The sequence below is a fragment of the Pelodiscus sinensis genome, chromosome 32, assembly GCF_052426305.1.
Source record: "Pelodiscus sinensis isolate ZL-2025 chromosome 32, ASM5242630v1, whole genome shotgun sequence".
NCBI classification, from domain to species: domain Eukaryota; kingdom Metazoa; phylum Chordata; order Testudines; family Trionychidae; genus Pelodiscus; species Pelodiscus sinensis.
In genome coordinates this window covers 15,049,601-15,072,490 of record NC_143083.1, presented here as the reverse complement: position 1 = coordinate 15,072,490, position 22,890 = coordinate 15,049,601, and the positions used below count along the sequence as shown (strand labels likewise).

Genomic DNA, 22,890 nt, shown 5'->3' with positions numbered 1-22,890 from the left:
TAGATTCGTGCTCGCTTCGGCAGCACATATACTAAAATTGGAACGATACAGAGAAGATTAGCATGGCCCCTGCGCAAGGATGACACGCAAATTCGTGAAGCGTTCCATATTTTTGGGGCCTGGCTGCCTTCCGCCTGGTCCCCCCCCACCGCCCAGCTACTGAATCCACTGGGGCAGCTGCTCCCCAGGAACCTTTTACAGCCCAAAGCTCAGCGCAGGGCACCACAGCTCAGAACAGGGCAATTATCCACCCTGTGCCAATCTCCCAGCCTCTGAAAGGACACCTGGAGCATTGGGCTATGTCCCAGGCAACCTTCCTACTCATTTTTTTCCATCCACGTGCGGAATAATTTGATGTTCACTGGGGCATGTGCGATGTGCACCACCAATAGAACCACATCACCTGGCTGTTTGTCACTCTGCTAATCAGCAGGGCAGCATTTGAATTTCTCTTGAGCAGCTGCTCAAGGAACACTGGGCCCAGGCCATCGTGGCTAATAGCTAGTGACGGACCGGGCATGTCGAATTCTTCTTTGAACCCAGTTATACGTTGACCCTCCACAACAGCCCCTGGCAAGGAGGGTTGTGTGTCTGGGTTGTCTGATGGGCCATGGAGGCGGGGGATGGCTTGACTGCGAATGTGTTTTCAAGCTGCTCTGTAACTAGCGGGAAGCAAGTAACACTTTACCCAGTAGGTCTTCTGTGTTTGGTTCAAAAAATCTCCTTGGGTCCTAGACAGCAGGCGGCTCTGTGCAGCCTAGAACTGCAAGGGCAGGTAAGAGAAGTGCAGGGTTTTCCCAAGCGCTGTCTGGACAGCGGGGTAAAGAGCTGGAGTAACCCATAGGAGGAAATTCCCAAGTGCATCTTGGGGGGGCGCAAGGGGTGTTTGCCTTGGCTGGTGGCAGCAACACCAAGGCCAGGGAATCTGTGACCATGGGGAGTTTTTTAAACAGATTCCTTTAGTGGCCTGGTATTTTAGAGTCGCTTGCCGGCCCCACCCTCTGGGGCGCAGCCTTGAGACGGGGAGAGGCCAGAGACTCAGTCACAGCCAGGCTGCTCCCAGGCCACGCCCTGGGCTAGGGCTCCAGGCTGAGTTGGAGCCTGGGCTCACAACCCCGCACACCCCCCAGACAGCCCCGCGGGACAGCAGCAGCCCCCGCTCAGGCAAAGCCACCAGGCCCCTTCGGCCACAGCTGGGCCCTGCCGCCTGCACGTTGCCGGGGCCGAGCAAGGCGCGGGCGAGCGGCACCTGCCTGGCTAATTTCTAAGGGGCCGGGCAGGTGGGAGGCCCTGCACGGATGAATTCACACAAGGCCCCTGCTGCGTGGGCGGGGTGACTCCGTGGGGCACCAGGGTTGCAAGAGGAGAGAGGGACCCCTGGAGCCTCCCCATGAGCCTGCGGTGAGGCCAGCCTGCCGGGGAATTCTGGCCCCCCTGCCTGGCTGGTAGGAAGGACGCTGGCGCCAGGGCTCTCTGTTGATCCGGGCTGTTTGTGTTGCTACTGGTGCAGTGGCCTTTGTGCCACCATGGGGTGTGTGTGTGCGTGTGTGTGTGTTCAGCTAAGGTGGCGCCAGCAGGCGGGAGGGCTGAGCCGCCCGAGAAGGGCTGGCGGGGAGCCCCAGTGGGGGCGTTCCCGAGGGATCCCATCCCCAAGGCAGCACCGGAGGCCTGGGCTGCACGGTCACACGCTGCACCAGGCCTTGGCAATTCGCCAGCGCACCTGGAGAGCCGGCTTGGTGTTCCGGCACATCCCTGCCTCAGTCACGCACTGCCCCACGAGCCCCTCTGCCTGCGAGCCCATGGGCCACAAGCCCCATGCTGGCAGCAAGAGAGAAACTGGCTGCAGCCACATCTCTGGCCAACCTTACAGAGGAGGCTCTGAGACCAGGCTTCCCTCTCATTTTTTCCATCCATGGGGGAATAAATTTTGTTCCGTGCACCGAGGCATGTGCGGATGTGCACCACCAGTTGAAACAGGCTGCCGGCTGCAGGCGCTCTGAGAATCAGCTGGGTGGCATTTGAATCTCTCCTGCGGGGGCTGCCCAAGTGCCCAGCTTACAGGGAACACTGCCCGAGACCTGCCCCTGCCGGGCACCAATACATCCCAGAGGCTGCACCGCCTCGTGGCCACCCCCTGCCCCCACCTGTGTGACCCAAGCCGGCCGTGGGCTCACAGCAGCCAGTAAGCGCCGCAGGGAGGGGCAGGGTTCCCTGCTCGGCATACGTCCTGCGCTGAGCACAGTGGGGCCCCGGCCTCCAGAAACTGCTCTGAATTGAACCCTGATCCGTACCCGTCTGAGCGTATGAGGCCATCACTAGTGCGGGGCAGGGCGTCTATCCAAGTAAGGGCTAGGTCCTGGGAAGTTTGGGGTGGTGGCAGTGCTAGCTAATGGTTAGAGCACAGGCTTGGGCAATCTGGATTCTATTCTTGCGTCTCCCACAGGCCTGCCAGTGGTACGTCACAACCCTTTCCTGGTGCCTCAGTTTCCCCATGGGGATGATGCTACTGCGCTCCTCTGTAAAGCCCCTGCTGAGCAGTGAGAGCTAATAACCATCCCGCGCGTGTCTCTAGCAAGGCTGGCAGGGAACAGGGTCACAGGCAGGGATCGGGGACGGCGCCCAGTGCAGGGGGCACAGGGATCCGGGGGTCGTTGGGGCTGCAGGCAGGGGAAGGAGCCGGGAGTCGGAAGTTGCAACCTGTGAATGAGCCAAACCCTCTGCACCGGCCCATGTGAGCAATTCCACCTTAAGAGACACCGGCCCTGCCCCCCGGCAGCGGCCCCCTGCTTGGTTACTGTCCCAGGCACCGCAGAGCAGGGGCCACCCCACGGCGCAGCCCAGCACTGGGCAGGTGGATGGATCTGCCCAGAGGGGAGACACCAGGGCACGGCCCATGCTGGGAACCTCCGACCTGCCTCCGTGCACGGCCAGCCCCCCGCCTCCTCCAGCGTCTCCCTCCGGCTTCCCCCCCCCGCACCCCACCGGTACCCGAGCGCCCACGGCTGCCCGCCCCCCGCCGGAGGATGGGCTTGGGGCACCGGACGGAGGCGAGAGCGCAGCCGAGGCTGCCCCACTTCTCGTGGACGGACTTGGTGTTCCGCCCCCCACCGGGCCAGCCTCCGCGGGAAGGTACGGCCCACGTTAGGTCCCCGTCCCCGACAAGCCGGGACAGCTAGACCAGTGTGTGTGTGTGTGTGGGGGGGGTGTCTGCATGTGTGTGCGCATGTGTGTGGGGGGTGTGTGTGTGTGCGCGCGTGGTGTCTGCATGTGTGTGGGGTGTGTGTGTGGGGGTGTCTGCATGTGTGTGTGTGTGCGTGTGTGTGTGTGGGGTGTGTGTGTGTGCGCGCGTGGTGTCTGCATGTGTGTGGGGTGTGTGTGTGGGGGTGTCTGCATGTGTGTGTGTGTGCGTGTGTGTGTGTGGGGTGTGTGTGTGTGCGCGCGTGGTGTCTGCATGTGTGTGTGCGCATGTGTGTGGGGTGTGTGGGGGTGTGTGTGGGGGGGTGTCTGCCTGTGTGTGTGTAGTGTCTGCATGTGTGTGCGTGTGTGTGCGTGTGTGCACGACGGGTACTGACATGCAGCCTCCTCTGGGGTGGGCCGGCGAGCGGGAGGACAGCTCACAGCTGGTGTTTCATGCCGGCGCAGAGGGGGGCAGCACCTTCCTTTGCCAGAGGCCTTGGCACCTCTGCGGGGAGGGATTTAAACACCCTCCACTGGCCTAGTGCCTTGGGGCCCAGCCCCCCCTCTGGACCCAGCGCTCCCCTCCCCTTCCAGGCCTCCCCGCGTCGGACCCCTGCGGCGGGGGGCGCAGGGCGGGTGGGCGGAAGCAGAGCCAGCAGCCAGCTCCCCTGGCCGTGGCCCCCGGCCCGGAACGCGGCACAGGAACGGGGGCGTCTCCAGCCAGCGGCTGCCCCGCCAGGCCCCGGCTGCTCCCCCGGCGCCCCGGGATGCGGCCAGAGAGAGGCCCACGCGCCGGACGATCCTGGTGGATCTGCGCCCCGTGCTGGAGACGGTGGCGGAGCCCTGGGAGGGCCGTGCGGAGCCGCGGAGCCGCCCCAGCGAGGGAGGCTGCGCCGGTGCCGTAGAGGCAGCCAGGGACGGTCCTGCTTCCGGGGCCATCTCGCTGCCTCCCAGTGCGGCCCAGCCCCGAGGCAGCATCCCGGGGCCGGCAGCGCACAAGCCGCCCGGTGGCCAGGCTCCAAGAGACGGCGCGCCCGCCCGCCGGGCTGCGGCCCTGCTGCCCTTCCCACAAAGGCTCCCCCCGCCGGGACCCGCGCTGCAGCCGCCAGCCCCCCCCAGGGGCCGCTCAGCAGAGATGGTGAGTGGCACCTCCCCTCGGCACCGGGCCCTTGGCTTCCACCCGGCCTGCGGCAGGTTTCCTGCTGCCAGCGCCGCCGGCCGGCTGAGCCCAGCCCTCTCCAAGAGGAGCCACCCAGCCAGGCGGTTCCCTGCCACGGGCCTGAGCGCGAGGGGCGTGGCCTGGCCGGGGAGAGGAGACCACGGGCCTTACAGGCTGTGTAGTGACCGGCTCCGTGGCTGGTCCCCTCTGCTCGCCCCTGGGGGGAGATATCCCGCGGCCATTTGCACCGAGCCCAGGGGCGGGTTCCCGCAAGGAAGGCAGAACCAGGGGCTGGGGGGGAGCCCCCAACCCTCAGGGGCTGCCCTGGACCCACGGCTCAGGGCTGGGGGAACGTGGCCCCCACGAGACCTGAGGCTGCAGGGGCGGGAGGCGGCACATCAGACACCTGCAGCCCTGCACCTCCCTCTCGCTCTCTCTCTGCCACGCAGGGGGCAGCCGGCAGCCTCCTGCAGCCAGCGTGCGGCCCTGCCCCCCAGCTCCCCATGCGCCTGCTCCTGCAGCGACTCCAGGAGACGACCAGCAGCCAGCACCACCAGCTGCTCGCTCAGGCGCTGCAGGCCCTGCGCAGGGAGCTGCAGGGGGAGGCGCCTGCCTCGCCCAGCCAGTAAGTGCCCCCCGGCGCCGGCTGCTCGGAGACCCCTGCAGCTTCCTCGCCCTCCAGGGTTCTGGCAGGGACCAGGGACAAGCCAGGCCCCGCCCCCTTCTGCCCGAGACCACGCCCCTTCTGCCCGAGGCTCCGCCCCTTCTGCCCGTGGCTCCGCCCCTTCTGCCCGAGGCTCCGCCCCTTCTGCAGCCTCTCTCCCCATGGAACCCCGCCACCTCCACCCCCAGCCCTGCAGCCTGACCCCTCCTGGCCAGCCTGAGGCGCACCGTGGCCCCCGCCCCTCTGGCCAGCGCAGTTTTGGGACGGCAACGCCTCCCCTGGCCTCCATCCCCACCACCCTGCCTCCCGCTTGCCTGGGCCGGGGGTAGGGGGGCAGAGAGCACAGGGCTGGGCCCAGGGAAGACTCACGCAGGCAGCGGCAGAAACCAGCCCGGCACGGGGCTCCCGCATGGCCCCAGACTGCCCCGGGGGCTGGAGGCTCTGTGCCCGGACACGTGCACACTAGGACTTGGCCTAAGGCCGCCAGCTCCCTCCGTCTCCTGCCCTCCTCCCCTGTTCTCTTCCAGCCCCATTGCCGGACTCTGCAGGAGGCAGCCTGGCCCCCAAGTCCGCCGCTGAGAGCCCCCCGGGGCGCCGAGCCCAGCCAGAGCAGCGGGTCCGAGCCACACAGCCCCGCCTGTCCCGTCGGAGCTGTGCGGTGGGCGCAGAGCTGGGGAGGCCCAGGGCAGGGAGACAGGACGGCCGAGGCTGCGGGATCAGCTGGGCCGAGAGAGACGCCGCTCACCCCGCAAGGCTCCTCCAGGGTTTGGCTCCGACGCCTCTGCCCGTGGAGAGAGAGAGGCTCCAGGACCCACAGGGCCGGACGGCCCCAGCTCTCTCCACGGACCCTCTGCCGCCTGGACAGCTGGAATCCTAACAGCCCGGCACCCGCGGGACAGCTCAGCCAGGACTCACCCCTGGCTTGGCCCCATGGGGGGCCGTTCCCGTGCCCCCCCCCCCAGAGAGGGACAACGGGACTGACCCCAAAGGCCCCCTCTCTGCCCAGGGAGAAGGAGCTGATGGGCCCCCCAGGGGGGAACTTGCTGCAGAGTCGAGTGGTGGGGGAGGGGGAGCAGTCGGCTCCCGTGGGGTCCGCCCCAGGCCCACTGGCACATCGCTTCTCGGGCCCCAGGCTGCCCTGCTGCACCGTAAGGGGCTTTCGCTCCAGGCCCCACGGCTCCGGAGCGGCAGGGGGGCTGGGAACACTCCGCAGGCGGCTAGGAGCCAAGTCTCCCAGGCCCGGTTCCTGCTCTGCCTGCGACCTTGGACAAGCGTCGGAGGGCGCGATGGGCATCCAGGGTCCCCTCTGTGCTGGGATGCGCAGCCCCACCCTGCCTCGCAGGCGTGCGGGAGGCTGGGAAATGCCCCCGGATGCAGGAATTTGGGGGGGGTGTTGTAACGGCACTGGGCCTCGTCGTGCAAGGAGCGTGCGTTGGAGGTGGCCGGAGCGCGGTCGGGGGGGGGGGGTACGTTCGCTCCCCCTGCGCACGGGCCTGGGGCTTGTCAGCTGTGGAAACGGGGCTGGTCACGAGGCCGAGCGCCGCCGAGGGGGGAGGAGAGACACGGACGAGGCCCAGACACAATCGTTCCACCCACAGGCTGGGGCGTGCGACGCACGTCTGTTTAATCCACTAGTGCTTTCGCCAGACGTGCGCGGGAATCCTGGGGAACAGACGAGCTGCACCAGCCAGCCAGGGGGGACCGGGCCTGCGGGCAGGACCCCGGCTCTTTGGGCCCAGGGCCAGCGTCGTGCAGGGAGGTAGCTCGGGGGTTGGCAGCGACGCCCGGCCCAGCGCACAACACCCCAACCCACGGGGCCGCTTCGGCCACTTCTTGCGCCCTGGGGAGAAGGCGCCGGCTGCTGCCACGGCACCGTGGCCACTGGCGTCCTCGCCATTTTCAAAGGGGCTACTACAATTCCCCCGGGGTGGGCGGAGCCGGAGATGAGATGGGCGGAGTCTACCCCAAGCCAGCATCTGGCAATAGGGGCACACGGTGCATCGTTAGGGAGGGGACATTAGTGCATCGTTAGGGAGCTCAGTGCATCATTAGAAACGGGGCACATGGACAGAAAAGCAGGCGGCCGCGGAGAAGAGGCCGGCATCAGCTGTTCTCTCCTCCAACTGGAGGGGAGCAGACGGGATCCCTGAGGCCAGGGCCTTGCGCTCCCTGGGGGGGGCAGCCCTGTCTTGGGGGGAGATGCACACAGCTGGGTGGGGGAAGGAGTGAATCCCCCCCCCAACAGGGGCAGGGCCCTGTAGCTCGGAGTGCCCGGCCCAGGATTCGAACCCAGGGCAGAGGTGGGCGCTGGAGCCCTGAGAGTCAGAGCCCCCCTCTCAGTGCCAGTTAAGGCAGGCGGCTCCTGGGTGGGGGGTCAATGGCAGGAGAGGTCCCTGCCCCTGGGGGTGAGCCCAGCCTCCGCCAGGGGCCCGCTGCCCCTAAGGACAATGGGAGTTTTATTGGGTCAGGTTTGGGGCGTGCGGGTTTCCCCTCCACCGAGGAGCCAGGTGCTCTGAGGGACGCCCCCCCATTTGGCTGGCGGGGGGTCTCAGACGGCGCTCTCCCGGCAGCTGTCATCCTCCAGGAAGTGGGAGATCCTCTTCCAGAGGCCCGGGGGCTCGGGGCCAGATGGGGGGGCCGAGTCCAGCAGGGGCTCGTCCTCGCTTTGGTCCTTGGCGAAATGGACAAACACCTGGTGGGAAGGGACAAAAGGAAGTCAGGCGGGGCGAGAGGCTGGCCGGCCTAGTGGTCACAGCCCCGGACTGGTGAACGGCGCGGTGTGTGGCTCCCTGGCACCCCCTCTCTCCGGGCAGAGCTGGGTGCTAAGGGAGGGCTGAGAACCCACCCTGAGAAAAGTAACAGCAGCCGGGGGGCGGGGGACGCAGCCGAGGTGCCATGGAGGGGCCCCGGTACCCTTCACCAAGGAGGTTAATACGCGGGGAGTTGGCAGCGTGGGCGGGGCCTCAAGCAGGCCTGACCTCTGGGTGACAGACGCTCCCTCAGAGCCGAGGGCCCGGTCGGTTCAGGGCGGCTCTAGGACGCGGCGTCCGACCCTTTAGCCTAGAACCCTGCACCCCCCGGCTCCAGGCGCTGCGCTGGACGGGGCCGGGCTGTCCCTGCAGGGCCGGGGGGCAGTGCTGAGAGCGCTCGGGGGCAGACGCTGAGCCGTGCGCAGCGAGCGAGGCCGATGGAGCCGGCAGCGGGTGGGTTCAGGGCACTGGCCCACGGCAGGCACAGACAAGAGGCCTCGTGCCAAGAGAACTCCTGGGGCGTGTCCCAGCTGGCCCCCGCGGTGTGAGGGGACAGTCCCTTAGGGGGCGCCCCCAGTCCCCCGGCTGGAGGGGAGGGGCTGACCCCGGGCCCGGCCTCGCCTGGTCCAGCGTGGTTTGGGACACCGAGTAGTCCTCGATGCGGTAGGCGTCCCGGTGAGCAGACAGGAGGCTGAAGATCTTGGCCAGGGAGCAGCCCCGCGAGGGCAGCTGGTACTGCAGCGTGCAGTGGTGCCTCTCCTTGAGGGCGATGCCGGGGAAGGAGTGCTGGATGAAGGTCTCCACGGGCCGCAGGTCCGGGCTGGGGCCGGACACCCGCAGGGTGATGGAGTAGCCGTCGCCGAACCTGCGGCAGAGCCGGGTGGGTTTGCTCCTGCGGCTCGAAGCCAGGGCGCCGGAGAGCTCCCGGGGGGTCTCAGCTCCGGCCAGGGGAGGGACCTGGAGCTTTTGGCAAGGGGAGGCAGCCGCAGCGGCCCCTGCCGGACTCCTCTGGTTCAGTCGCAGATCGGGAGCCACAGGGAACCCCCTGCCCACACGCCCCAACCAGGGGAGCCAACAGAACCATTGGGCCGCTAGGCAATGGGGGGCAGCTCCGTGCTCCCCAAAAGGGCGGGGCCTCGGGTGGAAGGGGCGGGGCTGGGACAGACAGCCCAGTGCCCCCCCCGGTCCTCAGAGCCCGCCGGACCGCCCTGGTCGGGATTTGAACCGGTGCCATAGAGCGGAGACCCCCCCAGCCCAGTGCCCCCCCGCCGGTCCTTAGAGCCCGCCGGACCGCCCTGGTCGGGATTTGAACCGGTGCCATAGAGCGGAGACCCCCCAGCCCATGCCCGCCCAAGGCCTGCCACACGGCCCAGGTCTCAGCAGCGTCCCTGGGCAGCCGCCCACTCCGAGCAGGGGCAGAGCCCTGCCCCCTCGTGAGTCTGGGAGGGGCGGTGCCGCGGGGAAGCCACCGGCCCCCCCCCCCCGGGTTACCTGTTCTTCAGGTGCTGCGGGCTGCCCAGGCAGCGGAACCGGCCGTTCACCATGATGGCCATGCGGGTGCACAGGGCTTCACACTCCTCCATGCTGCCCCCAGAGGAGACGGTGTGAGCGCCCTGCCCTTCCCCGCCCAACAGCCCCCAGACTGGCGGGGCTCCCCGGGGACCTGCACGGGCTACAAGGGCCGGGTACTGCTGGCTGCGGGGCGGGGTCAGCCCTGCCTGGGAGTGGGGGAGCAGCAGCGCCCCCAGCGCCAAACCCCGCAGACCAAGGGCCGCGCTGGCTTCCCAGCCCCTCCCCCAAGCCTCAGGCCTGTCCCCAGCGGCAGGCCGGGCCCCAAGGGCATCGCGGCAAAGGGGTAGATTCCCAGCGCCCTGCTGGCTGGGGGGCTAGTCATGGATGCCCGGGGCTCTGCGGGGTGGGGCAGGGCAGGGCTGATAGCTGGGGAGGGAGGGGCTGGTTCCCTTACCTGTGGGAGGTGAGCACCACGGACCTGCCCTCCTTGACCACGCTGAGGATACAGTTCCACAGGAAGCGCCGGGCCCGCGGGTCCATCCCCGTGGTCGGCTCATCCTGCAACGAGCCCCCAACGCGGCTGGGGTCAGCCCAGGCCCAGGGTGCATGGGGAGGGGGAGGGCAGCTGGCTTGGCACAAAGGCCCCCGCTCAGGCTGTGCAGAGGGACGGCACAAATACCCGGGGTGCCCATGGTGCAGGCAGTGGTCGCCTGCTCGTGTCCTTACGTTAAATAACCGTGCCAATTAGCAGGGCGTGGCGTTTGCATATGCAGATCACTCTGCCAATTAGCAGGGCGTGGCGTTTGCATATGCAGATCACTCTGCCAATTAGCAGGGCGTGGCGTTTGCATATGCAGATCACCATACAAATTAACTGCCTCCCCCTCCCGCCAGCAGCACCGCGCCAGGCAGCCGGTGGCACTGACCAGGAAGACGACGGGCGGGGCCGCGAGCAGGGCGATGGCGGTGGAGAGCTTGCGTTTGTTGCCCCCGCTGTAGCCGCCGGCGGGCCGGTCTGCGTCCTGTGCCAGGCCCAGCTTGGTGACCGCCCACTGCGCCACCTGCCGGGAGACACAGGGGTCAGGCCCCGCGGCCGCTCGCCTGTGCCGGGCGCCGGGGGGGGCTCTTACCCGGGGCGTCTCCTCGGCGGGGACCCCGCGCAGGCGGCAGTAGAACTCCAGGTGTTCCCGGCCCGTCAGCAGGTCGCTGATGGCGTCGAACTGGGGGCAGTAGCCCATGTCCTGATGGACCCGCTGCAGGTCACTGAGCACGCTGCGAGGAGGGGAGCCCGTCAGCCCAGCCCGGGGGGAGCCCCTCAGCCAGAGGGGGCGTCCCACAGCCAGCCCGGGGGAGCCGCCCCACAGGGAGGGGGCCAGCGTTCCCTCTAAACAGAGCGCTTGGGCGGACCCCCAGCGGAGATTCAGGTGCCACCCAGCTGATCAGCAGTGCGCCCACAGCCGGCAGCCTGTGTTACTGCGGGTGCACATCGGCCCATGCCTCGGTGCACAGAACAAAACTGATTCCGCACGTGGATGGAAACAATCAGAGGGAACGCTGGAGGAGGGGTCTGGCGGCGGAGCTCACTGTGCTCCACGAGGGGCAGGAGAACGGCCCCTGTGGCCCCCCCAGGGCTGCCCGAGCTCAGCAGAGCAGCCTGAGGGCAGGGCGAAGGGAGGGAGGGGGCCTGCAATCTGCTTCCAGCGCCCCGCATCTCCCCCACAGACAGAGACTCCCCCTCCTGTGCACAGCCCTGCCCCCTGCTCCCCACAGCTCCCCTCTATGCCGCTCCTCACCCAGCCCGGAGCCCCCATTTCTCCCTGTACCACTCACCTGCCCCCCTCCCACGGCCGCCCCCCCACTCACCTGTGCCCGTTCAGGCAGGCGTCTCCTAGGCTCACCGCGGTGTCCCCCGTCAGCATTTTGAAGGTGGACGTCTTCCCAGCGCCGTTCACCCCCAGGAGACCGAAACACTGTGCCGGGACCCAGCAAGGGTTAAAGCAACCCCCCCCCCCCCGCCACCCCCCTGCCCTGCCCGCCAGGGGGCCCCAGCTCCCCCAGGAGAACGGCACACACGGTGCCAGGTGTCCCTGGAGGCCCCCGGCTCCATCCGCCCATCCCCTCGTCCTCCCTGGGACACGCCCTGGCCTGCCTGTTCCACCCCAGCCCCGTGACGTGGACTGAGCCACGGACCAGGACTGCCTGCCCTGCTGATACCAACCCAGCCCGCTGCCTTACCTCCCCCGGCGGGATTCCCACGCACAGTCGGTCCACCGCCGGCTTCTTCCCCAGCCTGTACACCTGGGAGAGGAGCAGGGCGAGAACCTCAGAGCAGCGCCCCCGTCCTGGGCAGGTGGGGCGCGGGCGGGTGCTGGAGGCCAAGCACCTGCTGCAGCCAGCGTGTGCCCCCCACAGCGGAGACGGCACGGAGCCCCGCCACCTCCTGGGGCTCTGGGCCCTCAGCCCCGGGGCTGCTGGGCTGGGGGCAGCTGGGGGCAGCTGGGCTTCATGGCCCCTGCAGAGACCAGCCCAGAGCCTGGGCGAGGGGGGACCGAAAACGTGTCACCAGAACAATTGTCTGAGAGGGCGGCAGGCGTGGGAGCAACCGGCCCTACTGGCAGGGAGGGTCTGTGTCCACGAGGGGGGGACGCAGGCCGCCGTGCCGGAGAAAAGGGGACGCCCCCGAACCAAAATATTTCAACATGGCAACCGCTGCCACAGAGCCTTGTGGGACTTGGTGTTGAGAGCAGACGGGGTCAGGCCAAAGGTCCGTCCAGCCCAGCGTCCTGCCTGCCCACTGTGGCCCATGCCAGGTGCCCCAGAGGGAGCGGACAGAACAGGGAATCATCAAGCGATCCCTCTCCTCCGGCCCATTCCCAGCTTCCGACCAGCGGAGAGCACACACACCATCCCTGCCCCGCCTGGCTAACAGCCACAGACAGACCCGTCCTCCGTGAATTTAGCTAGCTCTTGTGTGAACCCTGTTACAGTCCTGGCCTTCACCACATCCTCTGGCGAGGAGTTCCACAGGTTGACCTTGCACCGTGTGAAGAAAAACTTCCTTTGGTTTGTTTGAAACCAGCTGCCCGTTCATTTCATTGGGGCGACCCCAAGTTCTACGCTATGAGAAGGAGTAAATAGCACTTCCTTATCTGCTTTATCCAGACTGGTCATGACTTTATAGTCTCCCCATCCTACCCCCCTTCAGTCGTCTCTTTTCCAAGATGGACAGTCCCAGTCTTACTAAGCTCACACACAGACGCCGTTCCAAGCCCCTCCTCATTTTGGTTGCCCTTTCCGGTACCTCTTCCAATTCCAAGGTCTCTTTTTCGAGACCAAGTGACCACATCCTGGATTTATACAGAGGCAATAATCATAGAACCACAGAGCTGGCAGAGACCTCAGAAGGTCAAGTCCAGCCCCCTGCTCTAGGCAGGACCAATCCCAACTAAATCAACCCGGCCAGGGCTTTGTCAAGCCGAGACTTGACAAATGTGTAACTGAATGTGTAACTGCGGGGTAATAATACATTATTATCAGGGATGGTCTAGACAATACTGGGTCCTGCCCTGAGGGCAGGGGACTGGACTCGATGGCCTCTCGAGGTCCCTTCCAGTCCTAGTATTCTACGATTATAAAACAAGCCCAGAAGAAGCATCAATTTCAGTTTAACAGTGAAGAGGGAAAGGACTGGAGTTAAGCCTCATCTGAGTTAGGGATATAAAAAGTTAACTGGTTAACCGGTGAGCATTAGTCTTACTGGTGAACTCACATTAACCCATTAACCATAACCGGTCCCAGCCTCACTGACTACTGGGATGACCCCTAGCAGTTTTATCAGTTAACGGTGTAAATGATACATTTTAATTGCTTAAAAAATCATAGAATCATAGAACTGGAAGAGATCTCAGAAGGTCAAGTCCAGCCCCTGCTCTAGGCAGGACCAGTTCCAACAAAATCAACCCGGCCAGGGCTTTGTCAAGCCGAGACTTAAACACCTCTAGGGATGGAGACTCCACTATGTCCCTAGGGAACCCATCCCAGGGCTTCCCCACCCTCCTAGGGAAATAGTTTTTCCTAATATCCAACCTGGACCTCTCCCGCCACAATAAGATACGCTCTGTTTTACTCTCTCGCCCTTGCGTAACGATCCCCAACAGACGGTTTGCTGGTTTCCCTGCCGCTGCCCGTGGAGTGGAAGTTTCCAGAGAACTATCCACCATGATGCCAAGATCACTCTCACTCCCGTGGGAAGAGCTAAACGTGATTACCCCCCTCTGTGGGGTGCGGGCCCCAGCTGGACTGCAACTCCCATGATGCACCATGGCCAGGGACTTTCCAAGACGAGGAGAGATCATGGTGCCTCATGGGAGATGTAGTCCCTGGGGGGGCCCTGAGCCAACATTTCCAAACTGAGGTTTGTCAGCATCTGAACAGCTGCCAAAAAGAGAGAAATTGGCCAGGGAAAGTGTTTTCACCCTCATCAGAGATCCCCAGAGAACGGCAGGAAGTGGCGCCAGGCAGAACCGCATCCCACGCCGGGGGGGGGGGAATGGCAGATGCACAGTCACAGACCCCCCCGGTCGAGGAGCAGGCTGCCCCAAGAGGGGGGTCGCTGCCCCGCGCCACCCACCCCCTCCGCACCTTGGTCAGGTCACGCAGCACCAGGACGTCTCCCCGCCGGGCCCCGCTGGCGACCTTCTGCCGCTCCCTGGCCACGTCCTCGTCCTCCTCCCCCAGCGGGGGGAGCGTCAGGGCAAAGGGCCTGAAGGGAACCGGGGGGGGACGGTTCAGAGCAGGGCGCGGGCCCTAGGGCCAGCACGGGGAATGCTGCCTTGGCCGCATGGTTGCCATGACACTCAGGCCTAGCACAGGGCAGAGGGGGCTCAGTGGAGCCATAAACTGTGCTGGAATCTGGGGGAGGGGTCTTGCCGTGTCGGGGTCCCCGTTTGCCGAATGGGAGGGGTCCCAGCTAGACCCCAGCAGGAGGGGGCAGGGTCCTGCCATGGGGAGAGCTGAGAACCGCGGCTCTAGTTGGGTCCCGAATGTGGAGACAGGCCTGTGTGAGCGGGCTCAGAAATTACACCGGCCACATAGGTGCATGGGAGAGAGTCAGGGGAGGGAGGCTCCTAAATCCCTTAGGCGCGCCTCCACGGCAGCTGGGGGGAGCGAGTGGCAGCCCATGCCGACGTAGCCGCACCAGCTGCCCTCGGTCACGTCACTGAGCTGCCCTCATGATGGGTGGGGGGCTGGGAGCGGGGGGTGGGGGCTTTGGCAGGGAGGGGCAGAGCGGCTCGGGGAGCGGGGTGGATTTCTGCCCCCGCCGGCCCCTCACCGGAGCGTGACGAAGAACCTGTACTGTAACAGGACGGTGAAGAGGAAGAAGACGACGCCCTGGAGAGCCATGGCGACCATGTTCTTCCCGGCCAGGTCCCAGCAAAGCGGCGACACGAAACGCTGGTCTCCTGCGGGGGTGGGGGGCAGACAGCGGGGCTTTCAGAGAGGAAGGGGGCGGCGCCGGGGAGGCAGGGGGCAGGACAGAGCCAGGGCGCCACGAGGGCCAGAGACCACGGGGACGGGCGCGGGCGAAGAGCCTGGCCAGACAGGCTGCTGAGGAGCGCGCCAGGGAACGCAGACGCCCGCGGGACGCTCTGGGCTCAGGCGACTCACCGAACCTCTCGAACGCGTCGGCCATGGCTTGGTTCTTCACCATGTCGATGAGGCCCCGGCCCAGGCAGAAGTGCGGGAAGACGAGGAAAACCTTCTTCAGGATGCGGTTGATGTCGTTCAGCTTCTGCCCGGGGGGAGCAAAAGGCTCCGGCTCGGGTGACAGCCCCCACTGGCACCCCCAACACCAGCCGGGCGGGGCGCCCCCGGGGTTCCCTTCTGCCCCCCCGCCCCCAGGGAGCTGACCTCCCCTCATCGTGGCCAGCCCCGGCTGAGGGTTGGGGTCTGGGCCGTTGCTAGCTCAGGGCATCCTGAGAGCAAGGCGGTGGGCCGGGTTCTGGCATGGCCTAGGGGATAGGGCATTCGCCTGGGGTGGGGTGGTGGGTTCGTAGTCCCGGGTCTCCCACCCCACCCCAGGGGCAGGCGGGACAAAAGGCATCCTGAGCGCCCCATCCCTCCGCTGCAGCCTGGCCCGAGGGGGCTGGGCAGGGTGCAGGGCTCACCTGGTCGGTGAACAGCTCCAGCACGAAGGTGGCCACGCTGCCGTTGATGCCGATGAAGAGGTTGACGCAGGTCAGCACCACGTAGGCCGTGCTGGGGATGCTGAAGAGGAAGGAGGCCGGGTACATCAGCGGGGTGATGGACCAGCTGGTGGGGGGAAGAGGAACGGAGCTGAAGCAAAGCCAAAAGCCCCCCCGAAGAGGGACGAAGCGCCACCGACACCAGCCCACTGGGCCAACGAGGGGACACGTCCTACAACCGCTCTGCTCCGGGGGGGGGCCGAGCTGCAGCCCGAGGGTTTGTCCCGTGAGGCCGGGCTGCAGCCGCCCGCGAGAGGCACCGACCAGGCCAACGCCCTGAGCCAGGGCAGGGCTCGCAGATTTCAGCCTCGCTCAGACGGAATCCAGCCCCGTGGAATAGACATGGAAGGACTGGGCCGGCTCCCTTCTCCCTCTGGGCTGACGTGTGTCCCCCCCCCCCCCGACTTGCCCGAACCCCTTTGCCCCACCAGACGCAGCAGGCTCAGATTCCGGCCGCTCTGCCCGACTGCACAGGGAATTGGCTCCCCCGGCGTCAGGGCCAGATGGGCCCCGGGCCCCCCACGGCTCCGGGCCCCCCACGGCTCCGGGCTCTCACCCGTAGAGGAAGAGCAGCAGCGCCAGGGCGGGCAGGTTGGCCGCAGACACGTAGGCCTTCTGCTGGAAGCAGAGGAAGATGAGGATGACCAGCCCGGCGGGGACCAGGTAGTTGCACTGCGGGGAGAGGCGGAGGAGTCAGTGGGTACCCACGTGCCCCTCGAGTTGCTGCAGGGAGAGGGGATTCCAATGGGGACTGGCCGGAGGCATCATGAGCCACCTCCCCAAGGCCCCTGCAGACCGGGAGCAGGACCCTCTCAGCCCTGGCCAATGGCCTTCGCTCGACACAGCCCCCCCCCCCCCCAAGGCAGCATCCCCGCCCCTCCCAGCTCGGGGCCCCTCTCCCACCCAGCCCCACGCAGGGCCACAGGCCTCCCTGGGTCGCCCGCTGGCCTCACCTGGCGGATGAGCCTGCCATGGCCTCGGCAAACCACCTGCAAACCACCCCCCCTTTTCGCACAGGCAGCCGGGCTCCGGCCTTTCAATCCAGAAGTCCCAGTTCAATCCCTGCCGCTGACAACCTGCCCCAGCCTGCACCTGCCCATAGGGGAGACCCGCCTGGCAGCCCCCACCAATGTGCACCGCACCCTGTGCTGGGGAGCTCTACCCTCCGGCTCCCTCTGCCCTCAGATCTGTGGGATCCCTCCCGCCGGCCCCGCACCATGTCCCAGGCGAAGTTGCCCAGCCAGTACACGCCGGGCCTCATGCCGCTGACGATCTGCAGGTGCTTGGCCTTGCTGGCCCGCTCCTCGACGAGGAAGAGGACGAAGCTGGCGGGGACGAAGGACATGGCGAATATCACGCAGATGGAGACCAGCACGTCCACCGAGGTGGCCATCCTGCCGCAGGGAGGGGAGAGCGGGATGAGCCAGCCGCCCCCAGGCTCCCCCCACCCGCCCCAGGCTGGCCCGTACGCACAGCGCGGCTTCGGAGAGCTGCTCCTTGGTGAGGTTCAGGGGGTGGTTGATGGCCGTGATGCCGTAGCGCCAGGGCTCCGCGCCCGCCGGCAGGCTGGCTCTCAGCAGCCCGTTGTGCGCCACGTTGACGAAGGACGCCAGGGCGTGCCAGCCCTTGTTGTTGAACCAGACCTGCCCGGCAGCAGAACGGCCACACTCAGCCCCGAGCTCCGTCCTCCAGCCAGCCGCCTCCGGGGCACAGCTCGGACTGGGGCCCCGGCTCCCGCAGACCCCTCCCCGGGCCAGGAACGGAACCCCAGACTCCTGGGGCCCCGGCTCCCGCGGACCCCTCCCCCTCTCCGGGCCAGGAACGGAACCCCGGACTCCTGGGGCCCCGGCTCCCGCAGACCCCTCCCCGTCCCCGGGCCAGGAACAGAACCCCGGACTCCTGGGGCCCCGGCTCCCGCGGACCCCTCCCCCTCCCCGGGCCAGGAACGGAACCCCGGACTCCTGGGGCCCCGGCTCCCGCGGACGCCTCCCCCTCCCCGGGCCAGGAACGGAACCCCGGACTCCTGGGGCCCCGGCTCCCGCGGACCCCTCCCCCTCCCCGGGCCAGGAACAGAACCCCGGACTCCTGGAGCCCCGGCTCCCGCGGACCCCTCCCCGGGCCAGGAACGGAACCCCGGACTCCTGGGGCCCCGGCTCCCGCGGACCCCTCCCCCTCCCCGGGCCAGGAACGGAACCCCGGAGTCCTGGGGATGGGAAGCTGCTGCCCATGAGGGTGACAGGCCCCCGAGCTCCCCCCCGGGCTTCCCTCCCCAAACTGACCTTGACGTTCCTGCGGGTGTCCAGGCCCTCGATGAAGCTGCTCAGGTTTCCCAGCAGCCTGTCCAAGGGGCTCCCCTTGGGGGGGAAGGGAGGTCAGGCCTGGACGCAGATTGACAGGCCCTTCCCGTGAGCCCCCCCCCAGCCACGGAGCTCTGCTTCGCAGGCACCTCCCCCTGCCCCCCCCAGGCCACCCCGCCCCCCCTCTCCAGCCCTCAGACTGACTCCGGCCCCTCCCCCCGGCACCTTGCTGATGTTCAGGGTGGCCTGGATCCCCCGCACGGCGTCGTCCACCTCCGCCGCCGACGGCAGGGCCTGCGAGCTACGGGCGCCCAGCGAGATGCCGCCGTATCTGGGGCGGGGGCAGGGAGGGAGGGTCAGGAGCCCGGGTGCACTGCTCATGTTCCTCCCCCCAGAGGATTCAGGGCAGGGAGACCCCCCCCAGGCTGTGACAGTGGGAGATCGGGTGCACTGGCACATGGCAGGGAGACCAGGCGCTATGCTGATGGGCAGGCTGCATGCATGGGCATATAGGCAGAGATGCTGGGGGGCAGGGTACCTCGGAGCTGGGGGTGCCAGCCCAGCCCCCTTTCATGCAGTAGATCCTGCTAAGCCTCAATCGGAGCCTCTCACCCACGGCCCCCTCCCAGCGCGGGGCACAGAACCCAGGCGCCCTGGCTCCTACGCCCACCCCGCTCTAACCACTCACCCGCAGCCCCCTCCCGGAGCAGGGCACAGAACCCAGGCGCCCTGGCTCCTACCCCCACCCCGCTCTAACCACTCACCCGCAGCCCCCTCCCGGAGCAGGACACAGAACCCAGGCGCCCTGGCTCCTACCCCACCCCGCTCTAACCACTCACCCGCAGCCCCCTCCCGGAGCAGGGCACAGAACCCAGGCGCCCTGGCGCCCAGGCCCGTAACTACAGCACTCAAGCAATTCCCATCCCGGTGCCCCTGCACCCTTCTCACCTCTGCTCGTTGAGCCATTTCTTGGTTCTCAGCCTGCAGGGACACAAGGGACAAGGCCGGGCAGCCGTGAGCAGAGCCCCGCGGGCCCGTCCCTGCGTCTCAGCTGCCCAATTCGTCCCCAAGCAGGAACAGCTGGGGGGGGCAGGGCGAGTGATGCCCCCCCGGCCCTAGCAGCGCCCCAGCCCTGGGGAGGGGCCCAGTCAGCCCTCGGCCTGCCCCCGCCACGGCTCTGTGCTGCCAGCTCAGCCCCAGCAGAGAGCCGGGCCTCGGTGGGGGAGGAGGGGGAACTGCAGTGCCTGGGGGCTGTTGCATCTTCTCCCAGGTGGGAGGCGGAGGTGGGAGCCAGCCCCCCTCCCCGGTGCTCACCCCTGGCGGATGATCTTGGGGTAGGTTTTCACCAGGTAGTCGGAGAGGTTCCTGCCCGTGAGGTTCTGGAGGGTGTCGCCCGTGCCCCTTTGCACCTGGCGAGAGGACAGACGGCGGCAGACAGACAGACAGGACTGGGATCAGCACCAGCCCGGGCAGGGGCCCCAGGGACGCGCTGAGCCAAGGGCTGGCCCCTGCCCTGACCCAGCCTGACACGAACCACCTCCCTCCACCCAGCCCCGAACGGCCCCAGCCCCATGCTGTCCTTGGCCCGGCAGCTTCCTGCCCCTGGGCTGAACCCCCCCCCCGACCGGGACCAGCTACCTGTGGGGGGGGAGGGCCCCCCGCGGCTTCGGGGCAGTCGGGCAGCATCTTCCGTGCCCCCCGGGAGCTGCACTTGCAGGCGGGGGAGGGGTTGTCTGGCGTCCAGTGCGGGCTCTGGAAGATCTCGGCCAGGGCCGGGGGCACTTCGGGGGTCCAGAAGCCCCGGGGGTGGGACGCCGGGGGGCAGGGCGCTCTGTGAACAGGGCCGGGTGGGGGGAGGCTGCTGGTTAGCGCCCCCTGCTGAGACGCTCCCCACCTGCCCCAGCCCCAGAGCTGCCTATTCCGGGGGGGGGGGGGGACCCAGGCCCCCTGGGGACACATATGGGCTGGCTCAGGGCAGCAGGTGGGCAGAGGAATGTCCAGCCAGACAGGTGCGGGGGCGCCCCCTTGTGGCGAGCGTGGGGAACTGCAGCCACTTTGGGCTCCCCTCCAGGCTCCTGGCAGGTAGGCAGGTGGGACGCCTCACCTGGTCCCTTCCCCGTGGCAGTAACTGCCCCCCCCCACGCGCTGCTGGAGGGCGGGCCCCGGCTGGGGGTGCTTACTCCTCCGGGGCATCCCTCATGCACTTGGTCCCGAAGCCCGGCTCAGCCAGCAGGGCTCCCAGGAGCCGCCCGGCGTCGGGGTCCCCCGGCGAGTCGTCACTGAAACACACGGTGCGGACGGGCCGCTGGCGTGAACGCTCCCGGCCGGCGCAGCCCTGGGGGGGCCAGCGCCAGCCCCCGCCCCCCCCCTCGGGCCGGGCCGCCGCACCTGAGAAAGGTGAACTGCTGCCCGTACATCCAGGGCTCCAGGGCCAGGGGCGGGTACGTCCCGAAGGGCGGCACGACCAGGCTGAAGAGGAGGGCGACGCACACGAAGGCGGCTGGCAGGACGATCTGCGAACAGGGCTGAGTCAGGACGGGGGGGGAGGGAGGAGAGGGGACCACTGCCGCCCTGGGGCCCGGCGCGGAGTCCGGACCCCCCGGGGCTGGGTAGGGCCCCAGGGACAAGCCCTGACCCACTGGTAGGAGGATATTCCCACAGGAGCGTTGTCCCCCCCGTTCCAGCCACACCCCTCGTGCCCCCTCCCGCTGCCCCACTTCCCTGCAGCCGCTGCTCTCAGCGGGCCTCCCCTCCCCCGCCAGACCCCCACCCCGACACCTGCCCCGCAGTGCCCAGGCTGGGGGGCCCCGCGGTACCTGCGCCAGGAAGCCCCGGGTGCTGCGCCGGGCGTAGAGCAGTCTCTTGGTGAAGAGGGCCCGGAGCTGCTGGCGGGTGAGGGCCCAGCCCAGCACCTGCCGGGAGCCCCTGCCGTCCAGGCCGTGCAGGAAATCGGTCTCCTGGGGCTCCTCGGCTGCGGGGGAGAGACCCCGTCAGCCTGGCCAGCGCCCCCCCCCCCAGTCCTGCCTGTGGCTCCGGCCCCTCTGCCTCCAGGGAGCCGTGTCGGGGCAGCCAGGTGACTCGGGGGCAGGGGTCTTGGGCAGGGAAGGGGGGGAGGGAACGTGCCATTCTGCTGGGGGGGGCAGTGCATGGTGGAGGGGGAGGGAACGTGCCATTCTGCCGTGGGGGGCAGTGCATGGCGGAGGGGGAGGGAACGTGCCATTCTGTTGGGGGGGGGCAGTGCATGGCGGAGGGGAGGGAACGTGCCATTCTGCCGTGGGGGGCAGTGCATGGCGGAGGGGGAGGGAACGTGCCATTCTGCCGTGGGGGGCAGTGCATGGCGGAGGGGGAGGGAACGTGCCATTCTGCCGTGGGGGGCAGTGCATGGCGGAGGGGGAGGGAACGTGCCATTCTGCTGGGGGGGGGAGGGCGGACACGGGCTCTTTCCATACGCGTCCCTCTTTCTGGCACAGACAAGGCTTTGGGGGCCAGGGCCGGACCCCACCTAGGCTGCCACCCCTCTCACGGGGAGGACGGCCGCTCCGGATCCTTCCCTCCCTGCTGCTGGGGCCACCTACCTTTCCTGGATCCTCGGACTCAATGCAAAGAAAAAGAGAGGGCAGGTCTCACGCCTGTGCAGGGAAAGTCTGAGGGGAGGGGAGGGGAGGTACTGGATTCCCTGGGGCGGGAGGGGGGGGAAGGGGGAAGGGGGAAGGCGCTGGATCCCCTGGGGCCAGGGGAGGGAATGGGAGGGGAGGGGCTGGATTCCCCGGGGCCAGGGGAGGGGATGGGAGGGGAGGGGCTGGATTCCCCGGGGCCAGGGGAGGGGGGAAGGGAGGAGGGGAGGGGGGGCTGGGAGGGGAGGGGAGGGATTCCCCAGGGCACAGCTGCTCTGGGACCCAGCGCCTGGGGGTGGCGATGCTCCTCCTGCGACTGGCAGGCCCCCCGGCCAGCGTCAGACAGAAACCAGCTGGTCGCTGGCGCCTGGGTCGGGCCTTTTGGTCTCGATCAGCCACATCCGCGACAATTTCACCCCCCCCCCCCCAATTCCATCCGGCACGGCCCTGGCAATACCCAGCCACTGGTGCCAGCAAGGGCAGAGAAGCACCTGGGGGCAGGTGGGAGGCTGGTCAGGATGGGCTTAGCCCCCCGCACAGTCCAGCCCCAGCCGGAGCCTGGCCGTGCCCCTTACCCGGCTCGGTGTTGGCTGCCTCCGGGTCCCCGTTCTCGCTCAGCATCCGGAGGGCGTCGGAGGAGGCTGGGGCTGCCGTTCCCACTCGCTGCAGGGCCCCCCCCAAACCTGCCAGACGAGGCCAGAGCATCAGCCACGGGCAGGTCAGACAAAGCACGTGGCATCCAGGCCCGTGCAGAGGTTTGGGGGGTGCCCGGGGCAAAATCTGCACTGAGGTTCCCCCCATCCTTCCAGACACTTACCCTTTACGCAGCCCCCCACTCGCCCCCAGCCATGGGGTGGGTCTAGCTCCCTGCTCCAGGCGCCGCCACCGGGCACAAGGGGAGCAACACAGCTCCCGCTTGTCCTGCGGCCTCTCCCTCGTAAGGGCCAATTTCAGGTTTGGGGGCCCAGGGCAAACTGCCCCTTTTGTCCCCCCTGCTGCCTCGAGCCCCAGGTGGCCTGTGTTGTCTCACCCGGCCAAGCCCCCCGCACCAGCCACCCGACTGAGTGCCCGGTGAGCCCGGTGGTGGGAGACCTGGCTGCACCCCCAGCCTTTGGGGGGAACGACTCAGTCCAGCTCCCGATGCGGAGCCTTGTTTTCTGTTGCAGGGGGATCCCCATCCCCAGGGCAGCAGAGAACAGCCGCCTCCAGTCCAGGAGGTGGTGCAGCTGGCCCAGACCTCTCACCCTTTAATGACATGCTTCTATCTCCTGAGCTAAAGGAGCGCTCCCTCAGGGAGCACTAGTAGTAGGGCTGTTATCCCCTCGGCTGTCCGGGCACTGGCATCCACCTTCAACTCGCCTGTTAACTTAGGACCCAAGAGGGGGCCAATCCGCTTACCTGCGGGGTCTGCACCCACTCTTGTGTCCTCAGCCACTCTCAGGAAGATCTGCAAAGGGAGAACCAGCGGAAAG

At 67.7% G+C, this 22,890-nt stretch overlaps 1 protein-coding gene, 1 non-coding gene and 1 pseudogene across 8 annotated transcripts in view; 2 read left to right on the top strand and 1 right to left on the bottom strand.

Moving 5' to 3' along the window:
* Positions 1 to 7: 7 nt before the first annotated feature.
* On the top strand, positions 8 to 114 carry LOC112545286 (U6 spliceosomal RNA). The gene has a single exon (XR_003088752.1). It is a non-coding gene; the product is annotated as a U6 spliceosomal RNA (small nuclear RNA).
* A 2,629-nt stretch (positions 115 to 2,743) lies between these two features.
* LOC142818988 (uncharacterized) lies at positions 2,744 to 5,714 on the top strand (annotated as a pseudogene). The gene is made up of 3 exons (XR_016348221.1): positions 2,744 to 3,129; positions 3,772 to 4,961; positions 5,528 to 5,714. The product of XR_016348221.1 is annotated as an uncharacterized LOC142818988 (transcript).
* An 872-nt stretch (positions 5,715 to 6,586) lies between these two features.
* Positions 6,587 to 22,890, bottom strand: part of ABCA7 (ATP binding cassette subfamily A member 7) — a 40,855-nt gene continuing 24,551 nt past the window's right edge. For 4 of the 6 annotated variants that reach the window (XM_075902642.2, XM_075902645.2, XM_075902644.2 and 1 more), the window contains 25 exons: positions 22,817 to 22,865; positions 21,994 to 22,101; positions 20,621 to 20,775; positions 20,193 to 20,317; positions 19,985 to 20,083; positions 19,443 to 19,635; positions 19,119 to 19,213; positions 18,753 to 18,785; positions 18,030 to 18,135; positions 17,787 to 17,861; positions 16,981 to 17,150; positions 16,724 to 16,901; positions 16,064 to 16,179; positions 15,430 to 15,574; positions 14,930 to 15,053; positions 14,595 to 14,724; positions 13,904 to 14,024; positions 11,498 to 11,560; positions 11,126 to 11,232; positions 10,393 to 10,534; positions 10,189 to 10,323; positions 9,717 to 9,820; positions 9,242 to 9,334; positions 8,372 to 8,615; positions 6,587 to 7,692 (listed from right to left, as the gene is read on the bottom strand). In XM_075902642.2, the coding sequence (XP_075758757.2) occupies positions 7,549 to 7,692; positions 8,372 to 8,615; positions 9,242 to 9,334; positions 9,717 to 9,820; positions 10,189 to 10,323; positions 10,393 to 10,534; positions 11,126 to 11,232; positions 11,498 to 11,560; positions 13,904 to 14,024; positions 14,595 to 14,724; positions 14,930 to 15,053; positions 15,430 to 15,574; positions 16,064 to 16,179; positions 16,724 to 16,901; positions 16,981 to 17,150; positions 17,787 to 17,861; positions 18,030 to 18,135; positions 18,753 to 18,785; positions 19,119 to 19,213; positions 19,443 to 19,635; positions 19,985 to 20,083; positions 20,193 to 20,317; positions 20,621 to 20,775; positions 21,994 to 22,101; positions 22,817 to 22,865 (3,054 nt within the window). In that variant the 3' untranslated portion in view covers positions 6,587 to 7,548. Of the gene's footprint in view, positions 7,693 to 8,371; positions 8,616 to 9,241; positions 9,335 to 9,716; positions 9,821 to 10,188; positions 10,324 to 10,392; positions 10,535 to 11,125; positions 11,233 to 11,422; positions 11,561 to 13,903; positions 14,025 to 14,594; positions 14,725 to 14,929; positions 15,054 to 15,429; positions 15,575 to 16,063; positions 16,180 to 16,723; positions 16,902 to 16,980; positions 17,151 to 17,786; positions 17,862 to 18,029; positions 18,136 to 18,752; positions 18,786 to 19,118; positions 19,214 to 19,442; positions 19,636 to 19,984; positions 20,084 to 20,192; positions 20,318 to 20,620; positions 20,776 to 21,993; positions 22,102 to 22,816; positions 22,866 to 22,890 lie in introns of those variants that run through there. The other 2 variants (XR_012896677.2, XM_075902647.2) reach the window with 2 other exon arrangements.